A 22,032-nucleotide genomic window follows, 5' to 3' on the forward strand; every position below is an offset into this window, starting at 1 on the left:
AAATTTGATCACCTCTGATTTCCATATCATTTATAAATATGTTAAATAGTACCGGTCCCAGTACAGATCCCTGCGGCACTCCACTGTTTACCCTCCTCCATTGAGAGAAATGACCATTTAACCCTACCCTCTGTTTTCTGTCCAATAACCAATTCCTAATCCACACCAGAACCTTGCCTCCTATCCCATGAGTTTAAGTTTCTCAGGAGTCTCTCATGAGGAACTTTATCAAAAGCTTTTTGAAAATCTAGATACATTACATCAACTGGCTCACCTTTATCCACATTTTTATTCACGCATTCAAAGAAATGAAGCAAATTGGTGAAGCAAGTCTTCCCTCGACTGAACCCATGCTGACTCTGTCCCATTAAACCATGTTTGTCTATGTGTTCTGTAATTTTATTCTTTGTAATAGTTTCCACTATTTTGCCTGGCACCGACCCCCCACCCCCACATGCCTGAAGTTTAAATCCTAAATTATTTAGAATGCTTATATGGTTAGGCGACTGTATTGAGTATGTTGATTTAATCCTATAAGAAAATGCACTTTTTCTGTTCACAAAGTGGAACAAAGTTTACATCCTGCATACTCAATTGCTGGTCCCTCCCAGTACACACCTATGGTGTGTCCGAAACATCCCCCCCCCCCCCCCCCCTCTTTTTGGGGTAGGTACATGTGTGTGACTTGCTGCACATATGAGCACCTGTTCTTACATTATAGAATACCACTGAGCTGATTTGTGTTTTTTTGGGTGGCCTGATTTTTGATTTTGCATGTGTCGATGGTGCATAACATTTGCAGAATTGCTAATATAGTGGTCATGCAGCTTTTTGTGTACTGAAATTAGCTGAAAGTGTGTGATTTTTTAAATTTATTTTCCCAGTCCAATTTTGCCATGGGCCGATTGCCTTCAACCTACAGGAAATGCTACATGTTGGATTTTGGCCTTGCTCGACAATACACCAACACCAATGGGGAAGTGAGGCCAGTAAGTGAATACATCTAAATGTTGCTGTGTTTATGCTTTTGCTATAAGACGTGGAATTCTGTAATTTTTATTGCCTTTGATCTTTTTACAGGAGAAGTACCATATGCTGCTGTAGCATTGCACTTTTGACCCCTGCAAGGATATCATGTGTTGTTCTAGGGCTAAGGTTGCTATATTCATAAGAACTAATTCCTAACCTGGTTCTGGAAACATTCCAAACTTGACAAGATTATAGGGTTACTCCTAGAATATTCTCTACTACATTTTTTGTTTTGCTCTATTATTTTTAGGATAAGCAGCATAAAAATCTGTTTTTCTGTTCTGGGGTCTTGCCAGATACTTGTGACCTGGATTGGCCACTGTTGGAAACAGAATACGGGTCTTCAGTTTGGCAGTTCTTATGTTCTTAGGAAATTTTTGAATTAAAAATTTGAGAGAAGTTCCTGTGCATTTTAACTTGGAAGTGTGAGGCAGTGAAGCAGAAGTAGTGCTGTGCTGAGTTGTGGACTTTTTTTGAGTTGGAGTACCCTACTTGGTAGAGGGGTTTAGTTATAGACATTTTAAATTATCCTTTTATTGCGTTGGGCTAGTATTTTCCAGTTTATTGGAAAAGTTAATTTTGAGGAACACAAGAAGAAGATTTACAGTTTTTAAATTGATTTTTAAAGATAGGGAGTTGGTGCTGCCATCTTTACGTTCACTACTGTGCTTCAACCATCTTCTCTGGATAACATGCCCATAAAGATAGATGAAGAACTGAATATAAGAAAGGAGAAAACCCATCAAAAAATAAGTGGCATTGTTAGACAGACAAGAAAAACACTTAACTGAAAGAAAAGAAAAAATATATTTTAGTAAAATAGGAAAGAGAAAAGAATCAGTTCTTGGTATTTAGCTAGTTTAAGACTGAAAATTAACCAGTAGAGTAACAAAGTTAAGATACTTAATCTGATATTGGAGTAACAGCTGACTTGTAGTTAGATTATTTATTATAATAAAGTCCAGTGACAAGAAGTGTTTGCATTGTGATATCCAAGAACTTGGTTTAAGGTGAAAATTATTTGAGATACCATATATTGTAAAAATTCACCTGAATTTTATTTAGAATTTGGGCAGTTTAAAGTTTAAAAATGTGGATTCCATCTGCTGTAATACATATATTCAGTTAAGGATATTTTTTGTCATGTTTATTATCTTAGTCCTTCATTTATAGATTCAGAGGTAACATCTTTTCTCCAAAGACAAGCAGGCTGATATTCTCACAAGTGGGGTGACGCCACGTCGGCCCCGGAGGATTTTAAAGCAAAATCTCAAAATCTCTTTACGGCGTTCCGTCGCGCGAGCGATCATACTGCGCATGTGCGCACACCTCTTCCCGCTCGCCGTGCGGACACGCCCCTCAGTTTTTCTTTTTCCGCGTCTGAGGAGACACGGAGTTCGTTAGGGCTTCGTGTTTTCTTCAGGTCTTCGGAGTTAAATCTCTTTTTTATTTTTTCATTTGTACTTTTCATGGCAGGCTCATTGTGGCTTATATATACAGGTATTTTTTGTACCTGAGGCAAGAAAAAATTTAAGTAATTGCCAGAGTCACAAGGGGCTGTGCCTGAACAAAGCATATAAGCTTCTCTTTTCTTTTTTCTTGAAAGTGCTGGTATATTGTTATCTGTGGGCTCTCTCTAGCCAGCAAACTAAACAAGCCCACATTTTTATGATCCATTTATTAAAACTTTACAAACGGCTCTCCAGAGCTGTGACAGCCTGCTCCAGCACACCACTGTCTTTAAGCCCCACAAGTGGTAAAGGTGTATGTCACAGGAAAAACCAGGAACCTAAGCAGGTGCATCCCTGGTCAGCCACTGAATGGGCAACCTGGTGACACAATATCAGTGGTGTAACCTTTGAAGTGAGTCTCCACCCGCCTCGGCGCCTCCTGCTCTGCAGGTCATTCGGGCGCATCGGAGGACGTGTCTTGGGCCGGATCATCTCCCTTTGAAGCGCAAGTAGTGTCTCAAAGAAACGAGACGTATTCTACTCTGCCAGGGATGCCCAAAGGAGATCATTCTGGAGTCCGACAGAGACCGATGCACGCTGGGTATAGTTATGCATCGAATAGGTCTCCACCTGCCTCGGCGCCTCCTGCTTGGCAGGTCATTCGGGCGCATCGGCGGATGTGTCTTGGGCCGGATCATCTCCCTGTGAAGCGCAAGTAGTGTCTCAAAGTAACGAGACGTATTCTACTCTGCCAGGGATGCCCAAAGGAGATGCCCAGAGCTTTGCTCCCTCGGTTATGGAGGTATCCGGGCTTCAGACATCAGTCGGTGCCGAGAGCGTTGCTCCCTCTGTTATGGAGGTATCCTGGCATTGGACGTCGATGCACCGGTACGTCGGTACCAGGTATCGGTACCATGGGTCCCGTCGGCACCGGGTATCATCGGTACCATGGGTGCCGTCGATGCCGAGTGTCATCGGTGCCATGGGTGCAGTCGGTACCGGGTATCATCGGTGCCATGAGTGCCATCGGTACCGAGTATCATCGGTGCCATGGGTACTGTCGGTACCGAATATCATCGGTGCGTCGGTACCGAGGAGTATCGATGCCAACTACATTGGTACCATGGTCGGTGTCATGGGTCCCGTCGGTACCGGGTATCATCGGTACCATGGGTCCCGTCGGCACCGGGTATCATCGGTACCATGGGCGCCGTCGATGCCGAGTGTCATCGGTGCCATGGGTGCTGTCGGTACCGGGTATCATCGGTGCCATGAGTGCCGTCGGTACCGAGTATCATCGGTGCCATGGGTACTGTCGGTACCGAATATCATCGGTGCGTCGGTACCGAGGAGTATCGATGCCAACTACATTGGTACCATGGTCGGTGTCATGGGTCCCGTCGGTACCGGGTATCATCGGTACCATGGGTCCCGTCGGCACCGGGTATCATCGGTACCATGGGTGCCGTTGATGCCGAGTGTCATCGGTGCCATGGGTGCTGTCGGTACCGGGAATCATGGGCACCATCGGCACCAGGTATCATGGGCACCATCGACTATCGGTACCAGGTATCATCGCCCATCGGTACCGAGTATCATGACTGCCATCGGTACCATAGTATCAGGTATCGTCGGTACCGTGGATACATGGGTATCAGGTATCATGGATGCCGTCGGCACATGAGTACCATCGATACCAGATATCATGACCAGGTACCATCGGTGCCATGGGTGCCATTGGTACCAGGTGTCATGAGCACCGTCAGTGCCATGTGTACCGTCGGTGCTGTTGGTGCCGGATATCATGGGTACCATTGGTACCACATGTCATGGTTACCATCGGTACCAGGTATCATGGGTACCATCGATACCAGATACCATGACTATCATCGGTACCAAGTACCATGGTACCGGGGTCCATCGGTACCATGTGTATCATCGGTACCGTCGGTGCCATGGGTGCTACCGCCTCCTGCGGCATCTGGCTTTTCACCTGGTCTCCTTCACCGATGCTGCCTCTGGTATGGGTGTTCGCACCCTACTGGGGCAACTTCTCGACCCATAGTAGCCTCCATATCGGATGTGTTTGGATCTGAGCTGCTCCGTTTGAGTAGTTAGTTCAGTTCAATGATGGTCATCTGACATTACAGTGGAGATTGTGAATCCCAATGCCCAGATGCTAGAGGTCCTGGACTACTATCTTCACCTGAGTCTTCTGCACTCAGAACAGATAGGAGTTTTAAGAACTTACTTTGGCGCCCCCGGGGCCAGAGCATACATCCTTAGCCTCTTTTGGAGAATGGCGTACCAGGCTGGCATGATCGCATCCCAAATCAAGTCTTGTCAGATCTTTACGAGCATTCCCACCGGAGTAGGCTACACCTTTTCACCAAGTGGTCAGGTAGCACACGGTGTGTCGCAGGTTCCTGTCCAAGGGCATTTTCGACACTTGTAATGTAACACCTAGATTTCTGCTCTAGGTACAGTGATGCGCAGACTCTCATGACTGTGTGCCTCTCTCCTGGAGGAGGAGACTCAGCAGAAAACTGTAGATATGCTGTACATACACTTCCTCATCTTGGAAGTTCTTTAGAGAGAGGAGTAGGTTTCCTTGTGCCTTAAGGGGTCGTACCTATACTCCTACTTCTCGACAGCCGGTTCGGGCTATGCCTCAGCACGCTCGTTCTAGTCAGCGGCGTGCACCTAATCAGGCCCCTGCAGCTATTCCCCAGGAAACAGAGGGGTTTTTGACTGGCTCCAATTCAGTATAGCCACTAAAAAAAAAAAAAAAAAAAATGTCCGTACCGGCCATTCTGCTTGTCGGGGGGAAGTTTACATTTTCTCCACCAAAGGTGACTTCATTATCCTCCAACCGGTGGGGTTTTTCAACTAGTCCGGTTAGGATACATTCTCAATCTGGAATCAAACCCTCCACATTGTTCATTGGAAGCTTAATCCTTTAGCTTCCATCAAAAGTGAGTACTTGCAGAGGAACTCTCTGTTTTTCTCAGCGCCAATGCAGTCGAGCCCGTTCCACCAGGGCAAGAAGGGTTGAGATTCTATTCCAGGTCTTTCTTTGTGGGTTGCGTCCCATCATAGACATAAGGGGCCTAAACAGATTTGGTTCGGGATGCTTTCCCTGGGCATCCTTCTTCCCATACTTCAGGAAAACGATTGGTTATGCTCTCTGGATTTACAGGATACTTATACTCTCTTTGCATCCAGAGTATGTTTTTTTCCTAGTGCCTGGCTGTTGTTGCAGCGTATCTTCATGGACTGGGAGTGCATGTGTTCCCTTAACACGATGATTGCCCGTCTCAACAGATTACAGCACAGTACATATTGAGACTTCTAGACACATGGCTTCCGCAGTTCATGTAACTCCCATGGCACTTTTGCACATGACATCCGCTCAGTGCATCCTAGCTTCCCAGTGGTATCAAGTTTAGGGTATCTAGAGGATGTAACCCGACTGTTCGCCAGTCTTCGGTATCCCCCTCAGAGGTGGTTAATTCTCTCTATTTTGATTCTGAGGCATCTTACTCAGTCAAAAGCTGCTGACGAAGGTTGCATCCCTCCTGGCTATCCAACCAAATTATTTTAATTCAACAAACAATCGGGTTGTGATGTACTCGATAACAAAGGAGTACTGGATCTTGCCCTCTGAGTTAGGATGCCATGCAGATGTAGCGGTGGGCCCGCAATGCGGCATGTTTTCTCCAAGCCACTTATCTAATTGGCGTAAACAGCAGTCTGGCCGACAGGCTGAGCAGGATAATGCTACAGTTGAGCATGCCTATAGTTCGAAAGACCCCTCAGTGGATCTTTTTGCTACTTAGTCCAATCGCAAAGTCCCTCAGTTCTGTTCCAGGCTGCAGGTTCACGGCAGGCTACCATCGGATGCCTTTCTCCTTCTTTGGGAGACAGGTTTTCCGTATGCGTATCCTCCCATACATCTGGTGGAAAAGACTTTGCTGTTTCTCAAGCAAGATTGTGGAGCCATGATTCTGATTGCTCTTTTCTAGCTGCGTCAGATAGGATTCCCTCTTCTTCTGGAGTTGGAATGTTTTCCAGCTCTCATTACGCAGAACGAGAGGGCACTTCTACATCCCAACCTCCAATCTCTGGCTCACACGGTCTGGATGTTGACAGTGGGGTTTCGTTGAGTTTTCCAGAGTGTCTCCCGACTCTTGCTTGCTTTCAGAAAAGATTTCACAAAGAGGTGTTATTCTTTTTCATGGAAGAGGTTTGCCGTCTAGTGTGACAGCAAGGCCCTAGATCCTGCATCTTGTCTTATACAGACCTTGCTTGAGTTCTTTCTACACCTGTCTGAGTCTGGTCTCAAGACCAACTCTGTCAGTATTCATCTTTGTGCAATAGAGCTTATCATCAACGTGTGAAAGGTCAGCCTTTAGCTGTCCACTTCACGAGAGGTTTATCTCTCCCCCAATATTGAGAGAATTCCTTGTATGTGTCTAGGGGAGATTATTTCTGTTGGGCTTAGCACCCACAATAATTTTGACAGTTGGCTCTTATGCTTCGGTCAGAGTTCCTATCACTCCTTATCCAGTATCTTGGGGTCCCAATGTCGTTTTCATCCAGCTGCTGCAAGCTCAATTCGGGCCACTGGATTCCTGCCATCTGAAGTATTGGACCTGGAAGGTCGTTTTCCTTAGTGGCTGTTCCTTCAACTCGTAAGGTCGGTGAGCTTCGGTCTCTAGTAGCTCAAGCGCCTTACCTTACTTCTCATCTTAACAGAGTAGTTCTCTGCATGCAGACAAAGTTCTTACTGGCGCTGGTATCAGAGTACCAGCTGATCCAGTCAGTTGTCTTGCCAACATTCTTTCTCCCTCATCTTACAAGCCCTGGCGAAAGCAAGCTCCGCACTTTTTGCGTGGAGCAGACGAGCTCCCTCGGACGGTCCGCCCAGTTGTTTATTTCTTTTAATGCCAGTTGCTGTCGGAAACTGCATAATTTCTTCTTGGATAGCAGAGTGCATCTCCTTCATTTTTGTCCAAGCTGGACTGACTCTAGAAGGCCATGTCACGGCTCACAAAATTAGAGCCATGGCTGAGTCGGTGGCTCATCTAAGATCAGTCACTATTGAAGAGATCTGCAAAGCTGCGGTGTGGTCATCAGTCCACACATTTTCATCTTACTACTGCCTTCAGCAATAGCCGACTCGTCAGTCGGTTTGGGCAGTCGGGGCTGCAGAACTTCTTTGGGGTTTAGAATCCAACTCCAACCCTCCTAAGCCCATTTTTGTTCTGTTCCAGGCTACACTCATTTAGATATTTCTTCTTTTCAGGTCAATTTTATTCTGGCCTCGCCGTTGCGAGACTCAATTGACCACTGTTTGTTGTGTTGTGTAAGCCTGGAAGCTAGGGATACCCCACTTGTGAGAATATCAGCCTGCTTGTCTTTGGAGAAAGAGTAGTTACTTACCTGTAACAGGTGTTCTCCGAAGACAGCAGGCTGCATATTCTCACAAACCCTCCCACCTTCCCCTTTTGGAGTTGTCTCCTCCATCTTTTGGATTTAACTGAGGGGCGTGTCCGCACGGCGAGCGGGAAGAGGTGTGCGCACATGCGCAGTACGATCGCTCGCGCGACGGAACGCCGTAAAGAGATTTTGAGATTTTGCTTTAAAATCCTCCGGGGCCGACGTGGCGTCACCCCACTTGTGAGAATATGCAGCCTGCTGTCTTCGGAGAACACCTGTTACAGGTAAGTAACTACTCTTTCTCTGAAGCTAATATTTAACTTAGAACAGTAGTTCCCAAACCTGGTCCTGGAGGCACCCCAGGTAGTCAGAGTTTCAGGTTATCCAGAATGAATATTCATGAGAGAGGTTTATATGCACTACCTCCACTGCATGCAAATCTTTCTCATGAAAACCTAAGTGGTGTGCCTCCAGGACCAGGTTTGGGAACCACTGACTTAGAATTTTCCTCCTATTTCCTTTGAGGTTTTAGGATGAGGTTGGTTTTATTCTTTTGAATATCCACCCCTTCTTTAGAGAGAGACAACCTGCCTGAGGTAAATTTGCCACTGTGAAATATAAATGTAACAGTAGGGCAGGTGGTCAATTCTTGGAGGTGGGGGTCACAGAAAGCTCTAGTGATTGGGGGAATAGTCTCTGATGAGACTTTCAGCATCTTCATGTATGATGGAAAAATGTTTATTGGAGCGGAACCATCCTCTACTGGAAAACTAACAAACTGCAAGTTGAGCCTTTGACTGTAATTTTCAAAGTCTTCTAGCTTATGGTATTCAACAACTAGTTGTTAATCAATGAAGTATCACGCTTCTTCAGATTATCAATGTTCTGGTTCTCCAGCTCCATTTTTGTTTCTGGATTGGCTGGTTCTTGTTTCATTACAGATATCTGCTCCATTCCCACAGAAAAATTTAGGACACTGTCAATATGATTTACAAGAGAAGTTTCTATACAAGAACGCCAACCAAATGGAATGCAACGTATCAGTAGCAGTCCTGTCTTGAGTGAAACTGACCTAAGCCAGTAGTTCAGACGTCCCTCTTAGGTGGGTGTGCAGGAGGCTTCTTTTAGCAGATCTTGCCATTAATACAGCCTGTACTCCATGAACCGTCATTGATTGTAAGGCAGGGAATCCGGCAAAGAGGAACTTTTCCGCTGCAGAGCAGGCCCACCATCCTTCAGCTGAATTCTTCTCTCATCAGCAGTGTTGGTATTCACAGCCAACATTCTGTGCACAGTCATGTCATTTGGCATTTGATTGGGCAGTCTTAGTATCAGTGGGGAGGAATGTCTATCCAGACTGAGATTGTAATCTTGTCTAGGGCAACCACAACTGCAAGACCCTCTCCTCCATTGGATGGTTCAGCTCTGTACTTCACTCCAGGGCTTGCATAACTAATTACATTACTATACCAGTTTCCCTCCCTGAGAGGATAGAGGTGATTGTTTTTTCTTTCCCCTTTTCCTCTTGACCATCTTCTATCCTGGGCATTAGTATACGCTTCTTTCCAGTGGTTATGCATGGATTTTATTTATTTATTGTGAACATTTATATCCTGCATAATCCCACCAAGACAGGCTATGTGGCTTACAATTGTTTGAGGAAAAGTACAACATAATAGTACCTCAAACGTTAGAAAACATATATGTGCAATTCTTTCTGAACATTTGTGTTTATGCTTCATGTAAACACTGAAGGTACTTTTTATACAACAAACTTCCATTGTTCTGATTTGTAGATTTTTTTTTTTAAATGCCAGTAGTTGAAAGTTTTGAGCTCATACTTCTGAAACTCTTGGACATTTATATATTTCTAGTGTAAATTTAATGCCTGACATTTAATATGCTTTAGTTCTCTAATCCAAAGTCTTTAGTAACAATTGCCATTGATTTGTTATAAATGAATATTCCTTAAGGTTTCACCTTTTTTGTTATTTCTGAAGCACACAGCCCCCAGTTTTTATGTAATCTAGTACTCTTGAACTGTAACTTTTGGATTAATAAACACTTTTTATAAACAAGTGAAAAGAATGATGGTAGGATCTTTAGTGGTCACTTATATTACCAATTTGTATGGGGATATTTTGTAAAAGAATTATTCTTTATTTGTTTTTTTTTAAAAACACAGGAGGCTGAAAAAGTCAAGGTCAACAAGCTTAACATTGAAAAATACAAAAGATCTCAAAAATAAGAGTATAGGGAGGAATATCTGGTACAGCTAAACGAGAAAAGGGGAAAAGTCAGGATGACAAAAGCAATGTTGTGAAGGGGTTATAAGGAAATGTTTGCCTGTTTGCAGATGATACACACAACTGTAACAAATTAAAAAACTTTGAGGGACAATAGAGATGTTTAAAAAATATTTAATTGAAGTTCTGGAAATGTCGTGAGATTCACTGCCCCCTTTGGTGAGAGTACAATATTTTCAGATTAATACTAGTGTTACCAATGATGTGCCTAATGCACAAAAGGGAGATAATATGAATTTAACATCTTTCCTTGAATCGTCTCTGGATGTAATTACTCAGCGAACAACTGCGGTGGTAACATTTGCTCTGGAAATGGACAGAGATGTTATTTTGAGACTTTTCTTTAGAAAATTAGATTCAGAATTTTTGGGCTCAAAAGTTAGAATGTATCCGGATCTGTCGAGAGAGACACAGAAACGACGCAAGGCTTTTTTGACTTTGCGTCAGAGAACTTTGGCTCTAGGTGCTAATTTTGTACTTAGATTTCCTTGCCTATGTAGAATATTATACCAATCTAAGACTTTTCAATTCTTTGAACCCAAACAATTGGAGGAATTTCTGATTGCAAAGGAATCAGTGAATGTAAATGTAGTAGTATGAGTATCAAATGCACACTGTTTAAGATAACTTGGGAAAAGCGATTGGGTTAAGAGCGTATCCCTTAATTTAATTATTATGTATAATTTGATTTCCTTTTTCTTGGATCTTTATTTCTAACTCCATATTAAGGTCGATAGAAGAATATTTATTTCAACTTATGGAAATAAGGATAAATTTGTTTCTTTACTAATGTTTATTGCAAATTTCAATATTATCTCTTTTGAAGTGTATAATATAAATATTTAATAAAGATTTAAAAAAAAAAACTTTGAGGGAGTTGGTAGAATTATATATACACACACACTCACACCTCTTGCAGTGGCCAAATGCTTGGCAGTTAAAATTCTGTACAAAAATTAATCATTCCTTTGCCTCCTTACCACACTAGTCCTGAACTTGTGGATTATGCCCATCGAATAGCAGAGGGAAGCAGAGAAAAAAAAGTCCTGCATGCTTCACCCAATAAGGGCACTGTGCAGCCTTAGAATGCTAGTATTTCTCTGTCTTCAGAGGATGGATGATGGCCTAACTGCAGCTGCTGAACTGGACTGGCCACTGAAAAAGCTCTTGAGCCTGTTGGAGAACTGAGCTTCAGTTGAGCTGGGGGGGGGGGGATGTGCTTTTAAAGTCTTAGCTCATTTTATTTGAAAAAAAAAAAAAAAAAAAGGATATTTTGGATTGGAGCCGTGACATAGCTCAGAGGAATTTGAGCTTTTCTATCCTTCCATTCCCCTCCCTCATTTCTAACACTTTTTTTTCCCAAATGAGGCTTCAAATTATGAAGGACAATTGATTTTTGTTCTTCAGGACTGGCAGAGTTGACAACACTATTTGTAACTCTGCAATGTTTATTCTGTTCTAGTACATCAGTGTGGTTGAGGGGAGATGTTTCTCGGTGCTGACTTTTCTGAGGGAGCTTGGGTCTTTAGGCTTTGTCTCTGGTAGCGAATTTTGCTCTGGGGCCATTGAGGCTGCAGCACTGCTCCAAGCCTAACCACCTAAGCTAAATTCCAGGGCATTAAGATGAGAAATCCTTTTTCAACGCACTGTTTCTTCAGCGATAGAGGCAAATAGTTTACATTGAGGCTTGCTGGAATTTCTCCTGTACAGAACTGGTAGAAAGCTTGGCATGGGCCATCTCCACCTGTGTTTGAGCAACAAGCAGCCCTTTCTCGCCGACCAGGCAATGTCACGTTGCTTTGGTGAAATCATGAGAAAAGCATTCTTTGCACTAGAGCCTGCTTTTTGCCCCAGAAAAGTAAGCTGCAAAGAGCTCTCTCTTCTGAGAGGGGGCTTCTTCCTCACCTGAATCTAGTCAGTGTTGGACTTTTTTTTTCTTGATCAAATTAGACACCGTGCTTTCTTTTTTTTTTTTTTTTTCTTAAAACTTGGTTTTAGCTTATGGTGTTCTTCCTGATGAGGCTTGTCTGGTATCTTTGTCTGTTCACCCCTTTCTGTGTTTGATTGGATCTATTTGAATGACTGCTTCCACTATCCTATACATTGAATTGTAATTCTTTTCATATTTCTAATCATTTATGTGTTTTGAATTGTAAACCACATTGTTCTGCCTTTCTGTATTGTGTGGTATAGCAAATTCAAATAAACCATATACCATTTTTCAGTCTAACCAGTGTTAAGGGAGTTCCTTCTGAGAGAAGGAGACAATCCTTATTGTCTCTCTTGTTAATTAGCTACTGCATCTTCCGTCAGTCAAGATTAGGTTGTGGGCAGGGATCTAGCTATGGGGCTTATTCGGTAGCATGCAAAGGCCTTTTTTTTTTTTGCCATATAAGCGGTTGCTTGAAGGGCAACCTGTGGTACCATGGCTAGGATTTAGTAGAGAAATTATAAAGCTCTTTCATAAGGTGTTTGTAAAGTAGTTTAACCTGGAAAGTACTAAGGAAGTTATCTTGCTATCAGCTGGAATCAAAACAAAGCAAAACCACTGCCTTTCCGGTGGCAAGTGTTTTGCCTGTAATGGTAGAACGCAATTGCAAGCTGGTCTTCTTGCTGTGGCATTTGTTAGGAATTTCAGCCCTTCCAGTTCTGGCAATAGGCTGTAGTGCCTAATGGTTTGTCTTCTAGCAGAGCTGGGCAGTGCTTGAATAAAGGAATAGCCTAATGCAGCCGTCCCTCTTCACAAGAGTGGTGATAGGGAAGAAGCTGGAAACTACAGGCCGGTAAGCCTCACTTCGATTATTGGAAAAGTAATGGAAGCGATGCTGAAGGAAAGGATAGTGAATTTCCTGGAAGCCAATAAGTTGCAAGATCCGAGACAACATGGTTTTACCAAAGGGAAATCGTGCCAAACGAATCTCATTGAATTCTTTGATTGGGTGACAGGAGAATTGAATCAGGGACGAGCTATAGACGTAATCTACTTAAATTTCAGCAAAGCTTTTAACACGGTTCCCCACAGGAGGCTCTTAAATAAACTGGATGGGCTGAAGATAGGACCCGAAGTGGTGAACTGGATTAGGAACTGGTTGACGGACAGAAGCTAGAGGGTGGTGGTGAATGGAATTCGCTCGGAGGAGGGAAAGGTGAGTAGTGGTTTGCCTCAGGGATAAGTGCTGGGACCAATTCTGTTCAATATATTTGTGAGTGACATTGCCGAAGGGTTAGAAGGTAAAGTGCCTATTTGCGGATGACACTAAGATCTGTAACAGAGTGGACACCCGGGAGGGAGTGGAAAACATGAAAAAGGATCTGAAAAAACTAGAAGAATGGTCTAAGGTTTGGCAATTAAAATTCAATGCGAAGAAATGCAAAGTGATGCACTTAGGGAGTAGAAATCCAAGAGAGGCGTATGTGTTAGTTGGTGAGAGTCTGTTAGGTACGGATGGGAAGAGGGATCTTGGGGTGATAGTATCTGAGGATCTGAAGGCGATGAAACAGTGTGACAAGGCGGTGGCCGTAGCTAGAAGGTTACTAGGCTGTATAGAGAGAAGTGTGACCAGCAGAAGAAAAGAGGTGTTGATGCCCCTGTACAAGTCGTTGGTGAGGCCCCACCTGGAGTATTGTGTTCAGTTTTGGAGGCCGTATCTTGCTAAGGATGTAAAAAGAATTGAAGCGGTGCAAAGAAAAGCTACGAGGATGGTATGGGATTTGCGTTACAAGACGTATGAGGAGAGACTTGCGGACCTGAACATGTATACCCTGGAGGAAAGGAGGAACAGGGGTGATATGATACAGACGTTCAAATATTTGAAAGGTATTAATCCGCAAACAAACCTTTTCCGGAGATGGGAAGGCGGTAGAACGAGAGGACATGAAATGAGATTGAAGGAGGGCAGACTCAAGAAAAATGTCAGGAAGTATTTTTTCACGGAGAGAGTGGTGGATGCTTGGAATGCCCTCCCGCAGGAGGTGGTGGAAATGAAAACGGTAACGGAATTCAAACATGCGTGGGATAAGCATAAAGGAATCCTGTTCAGAAGGAATGGATCCTAAGGAGCTTAGCCGAGATTGGGTGGCAGAGCCGGTGGCAGGATGCGGGGATAGTGCTGGGCAGACTTATACGGTGTGTGCCAGAGCCGGTGGTGGGAGGAGGGGCTGGTGGGTGGGAGGCGGGGATAGTGCTGGGCAGACTTATACGGTCTGTGCCAGAGCCGGTGGTGGGAGGAGGGGCTGGTGGGTGGGAGGCGGGGATAGTGCTGTGCAGACTTACACGGTCTGTGCCATGAAAAGGACAGGTACAAATCAAGGTAAGGTATACACAAAAAGTAGCACATATGAGTTTATCTTGTTGGGCAGACTGGATGGACCATGCAGGTCTTTTTCTGCCGTCATCTACTATGTTCCAAACTGTGCTTATCGGTGCCCTGGTGCACCGCAGCAACCTTACAAGGAAACTGCGGCTTATTTTAAGACTCCCCTCCAAAAATTGAAGAGCACTTTTCCAAAACTCACTCAATCTGTTTGTTTTCAGTTTCGAGTTACGCAATTAATTTTGTTCACCAAGGCGAGATTCATTTACTTTACTTTATTCCTGTGCCAAAACTCATTAATTCCATAGTATTATAATGACTTTGTGTTGAATATTCTATGCAAAACTCTCAGTCCAAAAACTGCTACCTATTTTTCTTAAAATTGCTGCTGCTGGACTGAGTGAGTTTTGGAAAAGTGCTCTTCAACTGTGGTTGGCTGGCTGCCTGAGGCCTGAGCTCAGTGCTGCCTGAGTAGTGAGCGAGTCAACGGCATACTTCAGCCGCTGATTCTGGCACTCTACGCATGCTCAGTTCATGTTTCATATGTGTCTGTATGCAGAAACCCTCTGTCCTTTCTACATTGATGAAATCTTTCCAAATAGATCAGTTCCTTGGTTTCATTTTCATGATCAAGAAGAGGGATATGTTATGTTCCTCACCTGGTTCCAAGCCGGCATGGCCGAGTCGGTCCGGCAGAGATAGTTGGCCATCTTGGTGGTGTTTCTCCAGGATAGGTCGGCCATCTTGGGATGGGCATCTCAGCTTATGGTGGCCATCTTGGGGTTGGCTGGCTGCAGGAAGTAAGCCCATATTTGGGCGGTGTGCTTCTCGGCGGATGGGGGCAGCCATCTTGGATCAGCTGCACATGTTTGAGACTGATTCCTATACTATTTAAAGTCCTGCCTCCAGTCCTTCATTGCTTCGGCCTCAATTGTGTTTGAGGTCCATGCCTGTGCTCCTTATCTTCAGTTCCAGTGTTCCAGACCTTGGCTTGTTTCCCGGACCTCGCTTGTTTTGCTGCCTGCCTTGACCTTGTACTGTTTTTGACTACTCTTTGACCTACGGATTTACCTGGCTTTTGGACTGTGTCTGTTTGCCTGCCTGTCTGGTCAGTGGTCGTGCAACCCCGCCGGTTCCAGAAGTCCTGGTGGCTGCCCGAACCTGGGGGCTCAACTCCCAGGGAACGGCGGTCGCTCCCCAGGTAAAGCTATGGGTTGTCTGGCTGCCTGACCGAGTACGGTGTCACTCCATCCTAGCCGTGCTCAGTCGGGGCACAAGGGCTCACATTCCTCCAGTCATAACAGTGGGCCGAAGCCATGAGCTCGTCAGACAATACCGAGCGTTCCAACCTGGCTCAGGTGCTACACCAGCAGCAGGCTCAAATCACCTGTTTGTCCAGTGCATTGTCCAGGTCTGCAATCAGATTCCAGCGCTCCAGCAGCAGGCGGTCCCGGATCCTCCAGCCCCTGGGACGGGGTCGTCCTCCGCCTGGCTGCGGGTTCCAGAGCCACCTCGTTTTGATGGTACCCCCGCAGCGTGCCGGGGGTTTCTGAATCAATGTCAGATCTTGTTCGAACTACAACTGGAGGCCTTCCCATCTGACAGGATTAACGTGACTTACCTCATCTCTCTACTGACTGGTCCCGCGCTGGCGTGGGCATCCCCACTGTGGGAACAGCGAAATCCCGTCCTGGCGAACCTAGAGGAGTTCTTGCAGCAGTTCCGGATGGTGTTCGATGTGCCTGGCCGGCCTTCTTCTCCCTCGGGGGATCTGCTGCGGATTCAGCAGGGCTCCGGGTCGGTCGGGCCGTACACCATCCGGTTCTGCACTCTGGCCGCGGAGCTCCGGTGAAACCAGGAGGCATTGACGGCAATTTTCTGGCAGGGGTTGGACGGCCAAATAAAGGATGAATTGGCCGGCCGAGAGATTCCTGCTACTTTGGACGGCCTTATTGCACGCTGCACGAGGATCGACATTTGGTTCCAGGAACGAGCCCAGGAGAGGGCCACGCCACGGGTGGTGCAGAGATCCAGAGGCCTGCCCCGTCGTCCAGAAGCACCTGGGTCCCTTGAGGAGGGTTCGGAAGGAATCAAGGAGGAACCCATGATAATGGCCGGCCATCGTCTGTCCAAGAAGGAGAAGTCCTGGTGGCTGCCCGAACCTGGGGGCTCAACTCCCCGGGAACGGCAGTCGCTCCCCAGGTGAAGCTATGAGTTGTCTGGCTGCCTGACCGAGTGCAGTGTCACTCTATCCTAGCCGTGCTCAGTCGGGGCACAAGGGCTCACATTCCTCCAGTCATAACAGGATATCAGTTCAACTTTTTTCTTGATTTCCATTCTATAGCTTTCCTTATTCTGTGTGTATCATCCAGGAAGGATGAAATAGTCTTGTAATCCTCTTTGGAGTAATAGTTGAATGTAATGTATGTAACTGTAAAGAAGGTGACCCCCCCCCCCCCCCCCCCCCCCCGGGATTTTCCTTCTCCTTCCCTAATGATTCTTTCTTGGTCAAGCAGGTGAGAAGACAACTTACAATATGTTTCTGCAGTCCGAACATAGAATTATTCCTTCTTCCATTTTCAGGATATCTTCAGCTACAAGTCAAAGCACATGTATACTGTCCTTTTGGGCTGAAGTGAGTTGGGCAGGGATTTTGAGATCCCATCCATCGTGGGAACAGCTTTTCTACATTCCACAGGTTTTATATTGGCCTGATGAGGACAGTAAGGAAGGAGAAATTAAGTTTTACCTGCTAATTGTCTTTCCTTTAGTCCCACAAGACCAGTCCAGAGATTGACCTTACTGTGTTTTAACTTTGCTAGCCGCTTTATTTTACAGTAATCTTGATCTTTAGTTCCAGTTATGAGCAGGAAAATTTTCCTTATATTTAGCAATCATTTTTCTCTAATCATGTAACTTCAAAATTATTTTCTGAAGGGATCATAACATTACTACTACTACTTATCATTTCTATAGCGCTGCTAGACGTACGCAGCGCTGTACACTTGAACATGAAGAGACAGTCCCTGCTCGACAGAGCTTACTATCTAATTAGGACAGACAAACAGGACAAACGAGATAAGGGAATATTAAAGTGAGGATGATAAAATAAGGGTTCTGAACAAGTGAATTAATACAACATTTTGAGCCAAAGGAAAAACACCGGATCTATTGCTTGGTCATTCAAAATACTGAGCATTCTAAGGCTGCATGGTGTTCTTATTGGACAACACACACAGGACTTCTTTTCTCTGTCTTCATCTGCTGATCAAAGGGCATAACCCACAGGTTCTGGACTGGTCTGGTGGGACTAAAGGAAAGAAAATTAGCAGGTAAGACCTAATTTCTTAATTGGCCCAAAAAGGCAATGCAAGTATGTTTTTTTTTTTTTCTTTACTGTGACTGACAGTGGCCAACATACAATACTAAGAGATGGTATTGTACAGGATCTTTACAATTAGAGCTGATCCTTATGTGTTTAATTTTGTACAGATATTCAGCCCAAACAAATTTGGGCTGAGTATTCTAAAGTTAACAGGACAAACTCGCTGGGATAACTTTTTAAGCAGGTTAGAGCTGAATACCAGAACAGACTAGCCAAAGGTTAACAGTGCCCCAAGAAATCCCCAATTCAGCCTTTAGTTTTTGTCAAGCTAAATTTTGTGCAGGCCAGAATTTGAACCAAATTTAGCTAGACAGCGGGTGTGGGTGGAAGGAGAATTATTGCAGTGTGTTTGTCCAGCTAACTCCCTAAGCTAGCAAGGCAAAACTTTTGTGTATTTACCTCATTGTAAACATTTGTGTTGGATATTTTTTCATCATTGTTTTGCATTTTATGTTTACAGTTCCTTTGCAATACATTGTAATTAGTTTTTAGATATTATTTTTTTCATTGCTTTGCATTGAGTTTCTTTCTGTTTTACAGTACTTTTGAAGGCTGTGTTGATACCTTGGGGCTGCCTGCTCGTTACTACCTCAGCAGTGAGTTGTGAGTGAGCCATCTCCATGCTTATTTTTGATTTCTGTATATTTTGTTTTCCTGTTCTATATTTTATGTTGCTAAATATGTATTTATTATGATTTTCTTTCATTTATTGGATTTAAACTACAATCTTCCTTTGATACAAAGGTCTTTGTTTACAATCTTATGCTTCATGTAGGAACTCATCCCCACCAAGTGCTTTATCTACAGGAAGGGGGATTTTTTTGAATGCACATAGGTAAAATGAGACATGACCTGCATCATGTGTGTAGTAGGGGGACTCTTCTAGAGCTTTCTTCGAAAACATTTGCTGACAGAATAGATTTTTCATTGCTACCACACCTGCTATACTTCAGTATTGTTTCCATCTATCCAAAGAGCATGCCATCGTAGACGTTTACATTTTTTTTTAAATTCTTTTCTGCATCTTGGCCTATGAAGCACTTTTCCTAGTCAGGATTTTTTTGTTCTTAGGACCTGATTCATGTAGACTTTTTTTTGTCCTCTATCTGTATAGAAAGTCATTAATAAATCAAGCCCTTTAACAAGTTCAGTAAATATGTTGGATTTTTTTTTTTTTTTATCGTAGCCACCTTAGTTTGGGGTTTGATCTAATTCTCTGGTGCTTGTGCCTTGGTTGCAGTTTGGCTCTGTCTCTTCATTGTTCAGAAAATCTTTTATCCTTTGACATCACAGTTACTTTTCAGAACCTGGCTAAACAATGAGTCTGTAAGCTCAAGAGATACCTAGGAGCCCTTTTACTAAGCCATGCTCAAAAATGGCTGTTGCTGTTTGTTGCTGTGGCCACTTTGAGCATGATGATAAAATGGCCATATTTGTCTAATTTCCTGTAGTGGTTACATGCAAATTTTCCAACTAGCTCGTGGCCATTACCGCAGGAACCCTTATCGCCATCTATTTACTAGGCGGTAAGGGCTCCTGCACTAATTGGGCAGCATGGAGCAATGTACCCGCACTACCTGGTTAGTGCTGGGCATGCCTACTCTCTGCCCATAGCCATGCCTCCCGCACCAAAAAATAAAATCTAGCTTTTAGCGCAGGATTAGTGCACGCTGATTGGCACGAGATGCCTCCGTGCGTCCCGTAGCAGTGCTTTTTGGCATGCAGTAGGCAGGCGCTGGTACCTACCGCTGCTTAGTAAAAGGGCCTCCTAAAGTGCTGCCAGATGACATCTCTTGTACATAGTCACAATGTAATAAATGTTTAGATAAAGGCCATACCATTTAGAATGTGGTTTCTATGCTGTTTACATGAGCAGGTTTAAGTGTGAGGGGGGGGGGGTGCCTCACGAGTATGAGAAATTTCAGCAGGAAGCTAGCTTTCAAGTTCATTGAAAAGCCTGAGGGAACTGGCCTTTATCATATTGATGGTCACATAATCACGTTAAGTGCTCCTTGGTCACTTTGGTTACTTAATTCAAGGGTATGCTCTGAAGCAGAGCAAGTTCACCTTCCACTCTGACACCCTAACTTGTTAACTACCACTGAGGTTCAAAGATCAAAGCAGATGAGAGCCGAAATGTCTGCGTCTCTCTGCTAACGTCTAGAGCCTTAAAGAGCTCACACATCAGTGAGATATGTCATACTGTAGTGGCTGTGCCTGGAGAACTGCCTTAGGATTGTCTCCCAAGAGTTAGCATCTGGAGATCGAGTACTTCTGCTCATCCTTCTTGCACATACAGGAGGTTGCTCAGGATATTCAGACTGCAGTTGGACATACTTGTCCTTGACAAGAAAGACTAGTGTATACCTAAAAGGGAAGGTGTACAAAATGGTTGCTCTTTTAAGTCATGGGGATTTTGTCTGTTAATTGGACCTTGAAGAAACCTACACTGTCAGAGAGACATTGTGGGATCATAAACTTGTTTTTTGGCCAGGCATCAATATTTGGCCCTGAAGTGCCTAGCAGTTATGGCATATCTGCATACATTCTACATGCATATACTCACACTTTCTGGGCAATTTGACTGATTAGTTGCACACATCATGCCAGGGCAGAATGATCATTCAGGTCTTGCAGACACATTTGCTAGAGTTCGAGGTTCTGCTACATGTAGTTAAGAAGAATGCCCAACAAGACACTTTGACGTCATCAGAGGAGCCACTTCATAGTCAGACTGGTTTATGCTGAGAATACCAAACCTATTCAATTTATATGAAGCTTATTTTTTTAAATTGCACCCTGTTAAATGGCCAAAGTAAATATCGGGTAATTAATTTTAGGTAATAACTAGTTCCATGGCCTGAGGGTTTTATGAATCCCAAAGTCATAGGATGATTTAGCAACTTAGATCTTAGGCTACAAAAGGATTAAATATTTATCTGGTTTTATGTATGTCCTGTTTCAATTTGATTAAAGGATTACCCTTCCAAGTTCCACAACAGCAATTTATTCTGACTGCCATTGTGCCCAATCTGAGCAGGAGGTCTCATCTAGAGGAGTTCAACACACCTCCTCCTAAAGATAATATGCCACACAAAGTTGTTGCCAAAGGCTGTACTTCATATTTTCAGAAAATAGGTTGCTGATAAAATTGTCATAGATCAGATTGACTAGGTAGGGCTGGGAAACAGTATAGAATTAGGATCTTTCACAGGATATCCGTAAGAGCTACTTATATGGCATTAATGGCAGGAAAATATTAGGAGAGACTTTAGTATACATGGTAAGACCTTTTTGTTCCTGCTAAAAATAGCATACTCTCTATAGGACAGCCGTTTTTTTTTTTTGTTACATTTGTACCCCGCGCTTTCCCACTCATGGCAGGCTCAATGCGGCTTACATGGGGCAATGGGAGGGTTAAGTGACTTGCCCAGAGTCACAAGTTGCTGCCTGTGCCTGAAGTGGGAATTGAACTCAGTTCCCCAGGACCAAAGTCCACCACCCTAACCACTACTACTACTACTACTACTTATCATTTCTAAAGCGCTACTAGACATATGCAGCGCAACCACTAGGCCACTCCATATTAATATGGTCTTGAGAGATGTTACAAGTGAAGGCATTTCATATGCAACTGAGAGGTTTGCAATGCTGTTAACTGAATGCTTCTTGAATCTGCTTTGACCTGATCTTCTCACCTACGAGTGGCAAGCTAAAAATTGTCAGTACAGCGGAAAGATGGAGAGCTAGTACACTCAGGAGAGGAGGTCAAGGAGAGCAGAAAATTGGCATGACTGAATGTTTAGATCCATTTGTCTTTTGTGTCTCTAAGGTCTTCAAATAGCAGTGCGGGAGAATGAGATTGGGGGCAGAAGGAATCAGACCCATGGTAGACCCAGGGGGAGTTTAGCTACCCTAACTCAGGCACTGGTATGTGACCTATGACCACTCTGTAGTGAAGACACAACAATGGCTGCACCATCAAGTCTGCTACTGACTCAGACATGATCTCTGCACTTTGGCAGCTTCTGCTTCAAACTTCTGAATACCTACAGTTGTTTATTGGTAGGAAGAGAAAAAGAGAATGGACTTTGCATTTTTGCTGG

At 44.1% G+C, this 22,032-nt stretch overlaps 1 protein-coding gene across 1 annotated transcript in view; it reads left to right on the forward strand.

Annotated features, from left to right (window-relative positions):
* The window catches only part of LOC115464202 (tau-tubulin kinase 1-like), a 124,551-nt gene extending 106,022 nt beyond the window's left edge, over positions 1–18,529 (forward strand). The window contains exons 5-6 of the mRNA XM_030194593.1: positions 885–989; positions 18,467–18,529. Of these exons, the coding sequence (XP_030050453.1) occupies positions 885–989; positions 18,467–18,475 (114 nt within the window). The 3' untranslated portion in view covers positions 18,476–18,529. The remainder of the gene's footprint in view (positions 1–884; positions 990–18,466) is intronic.
* The last annotated feature ends 3,503 nt before the right edge of the window (positions 18,530–22,032 follow it).

The sequence above is a fragment of the Microcaecilia unicolor genome, chromosome 3, assembly GCF_901765095.1.
Source record: "Microcaecilia unicolor chromosome 3, aMicUni1.1, whole genome shotgun sequence".
NCBI lineage: Eukaryota > Metazoa > Chordata > Amphibia > Gymnophiona > Siphonopidae > Microcaecilia > Microcaecilia unicolor.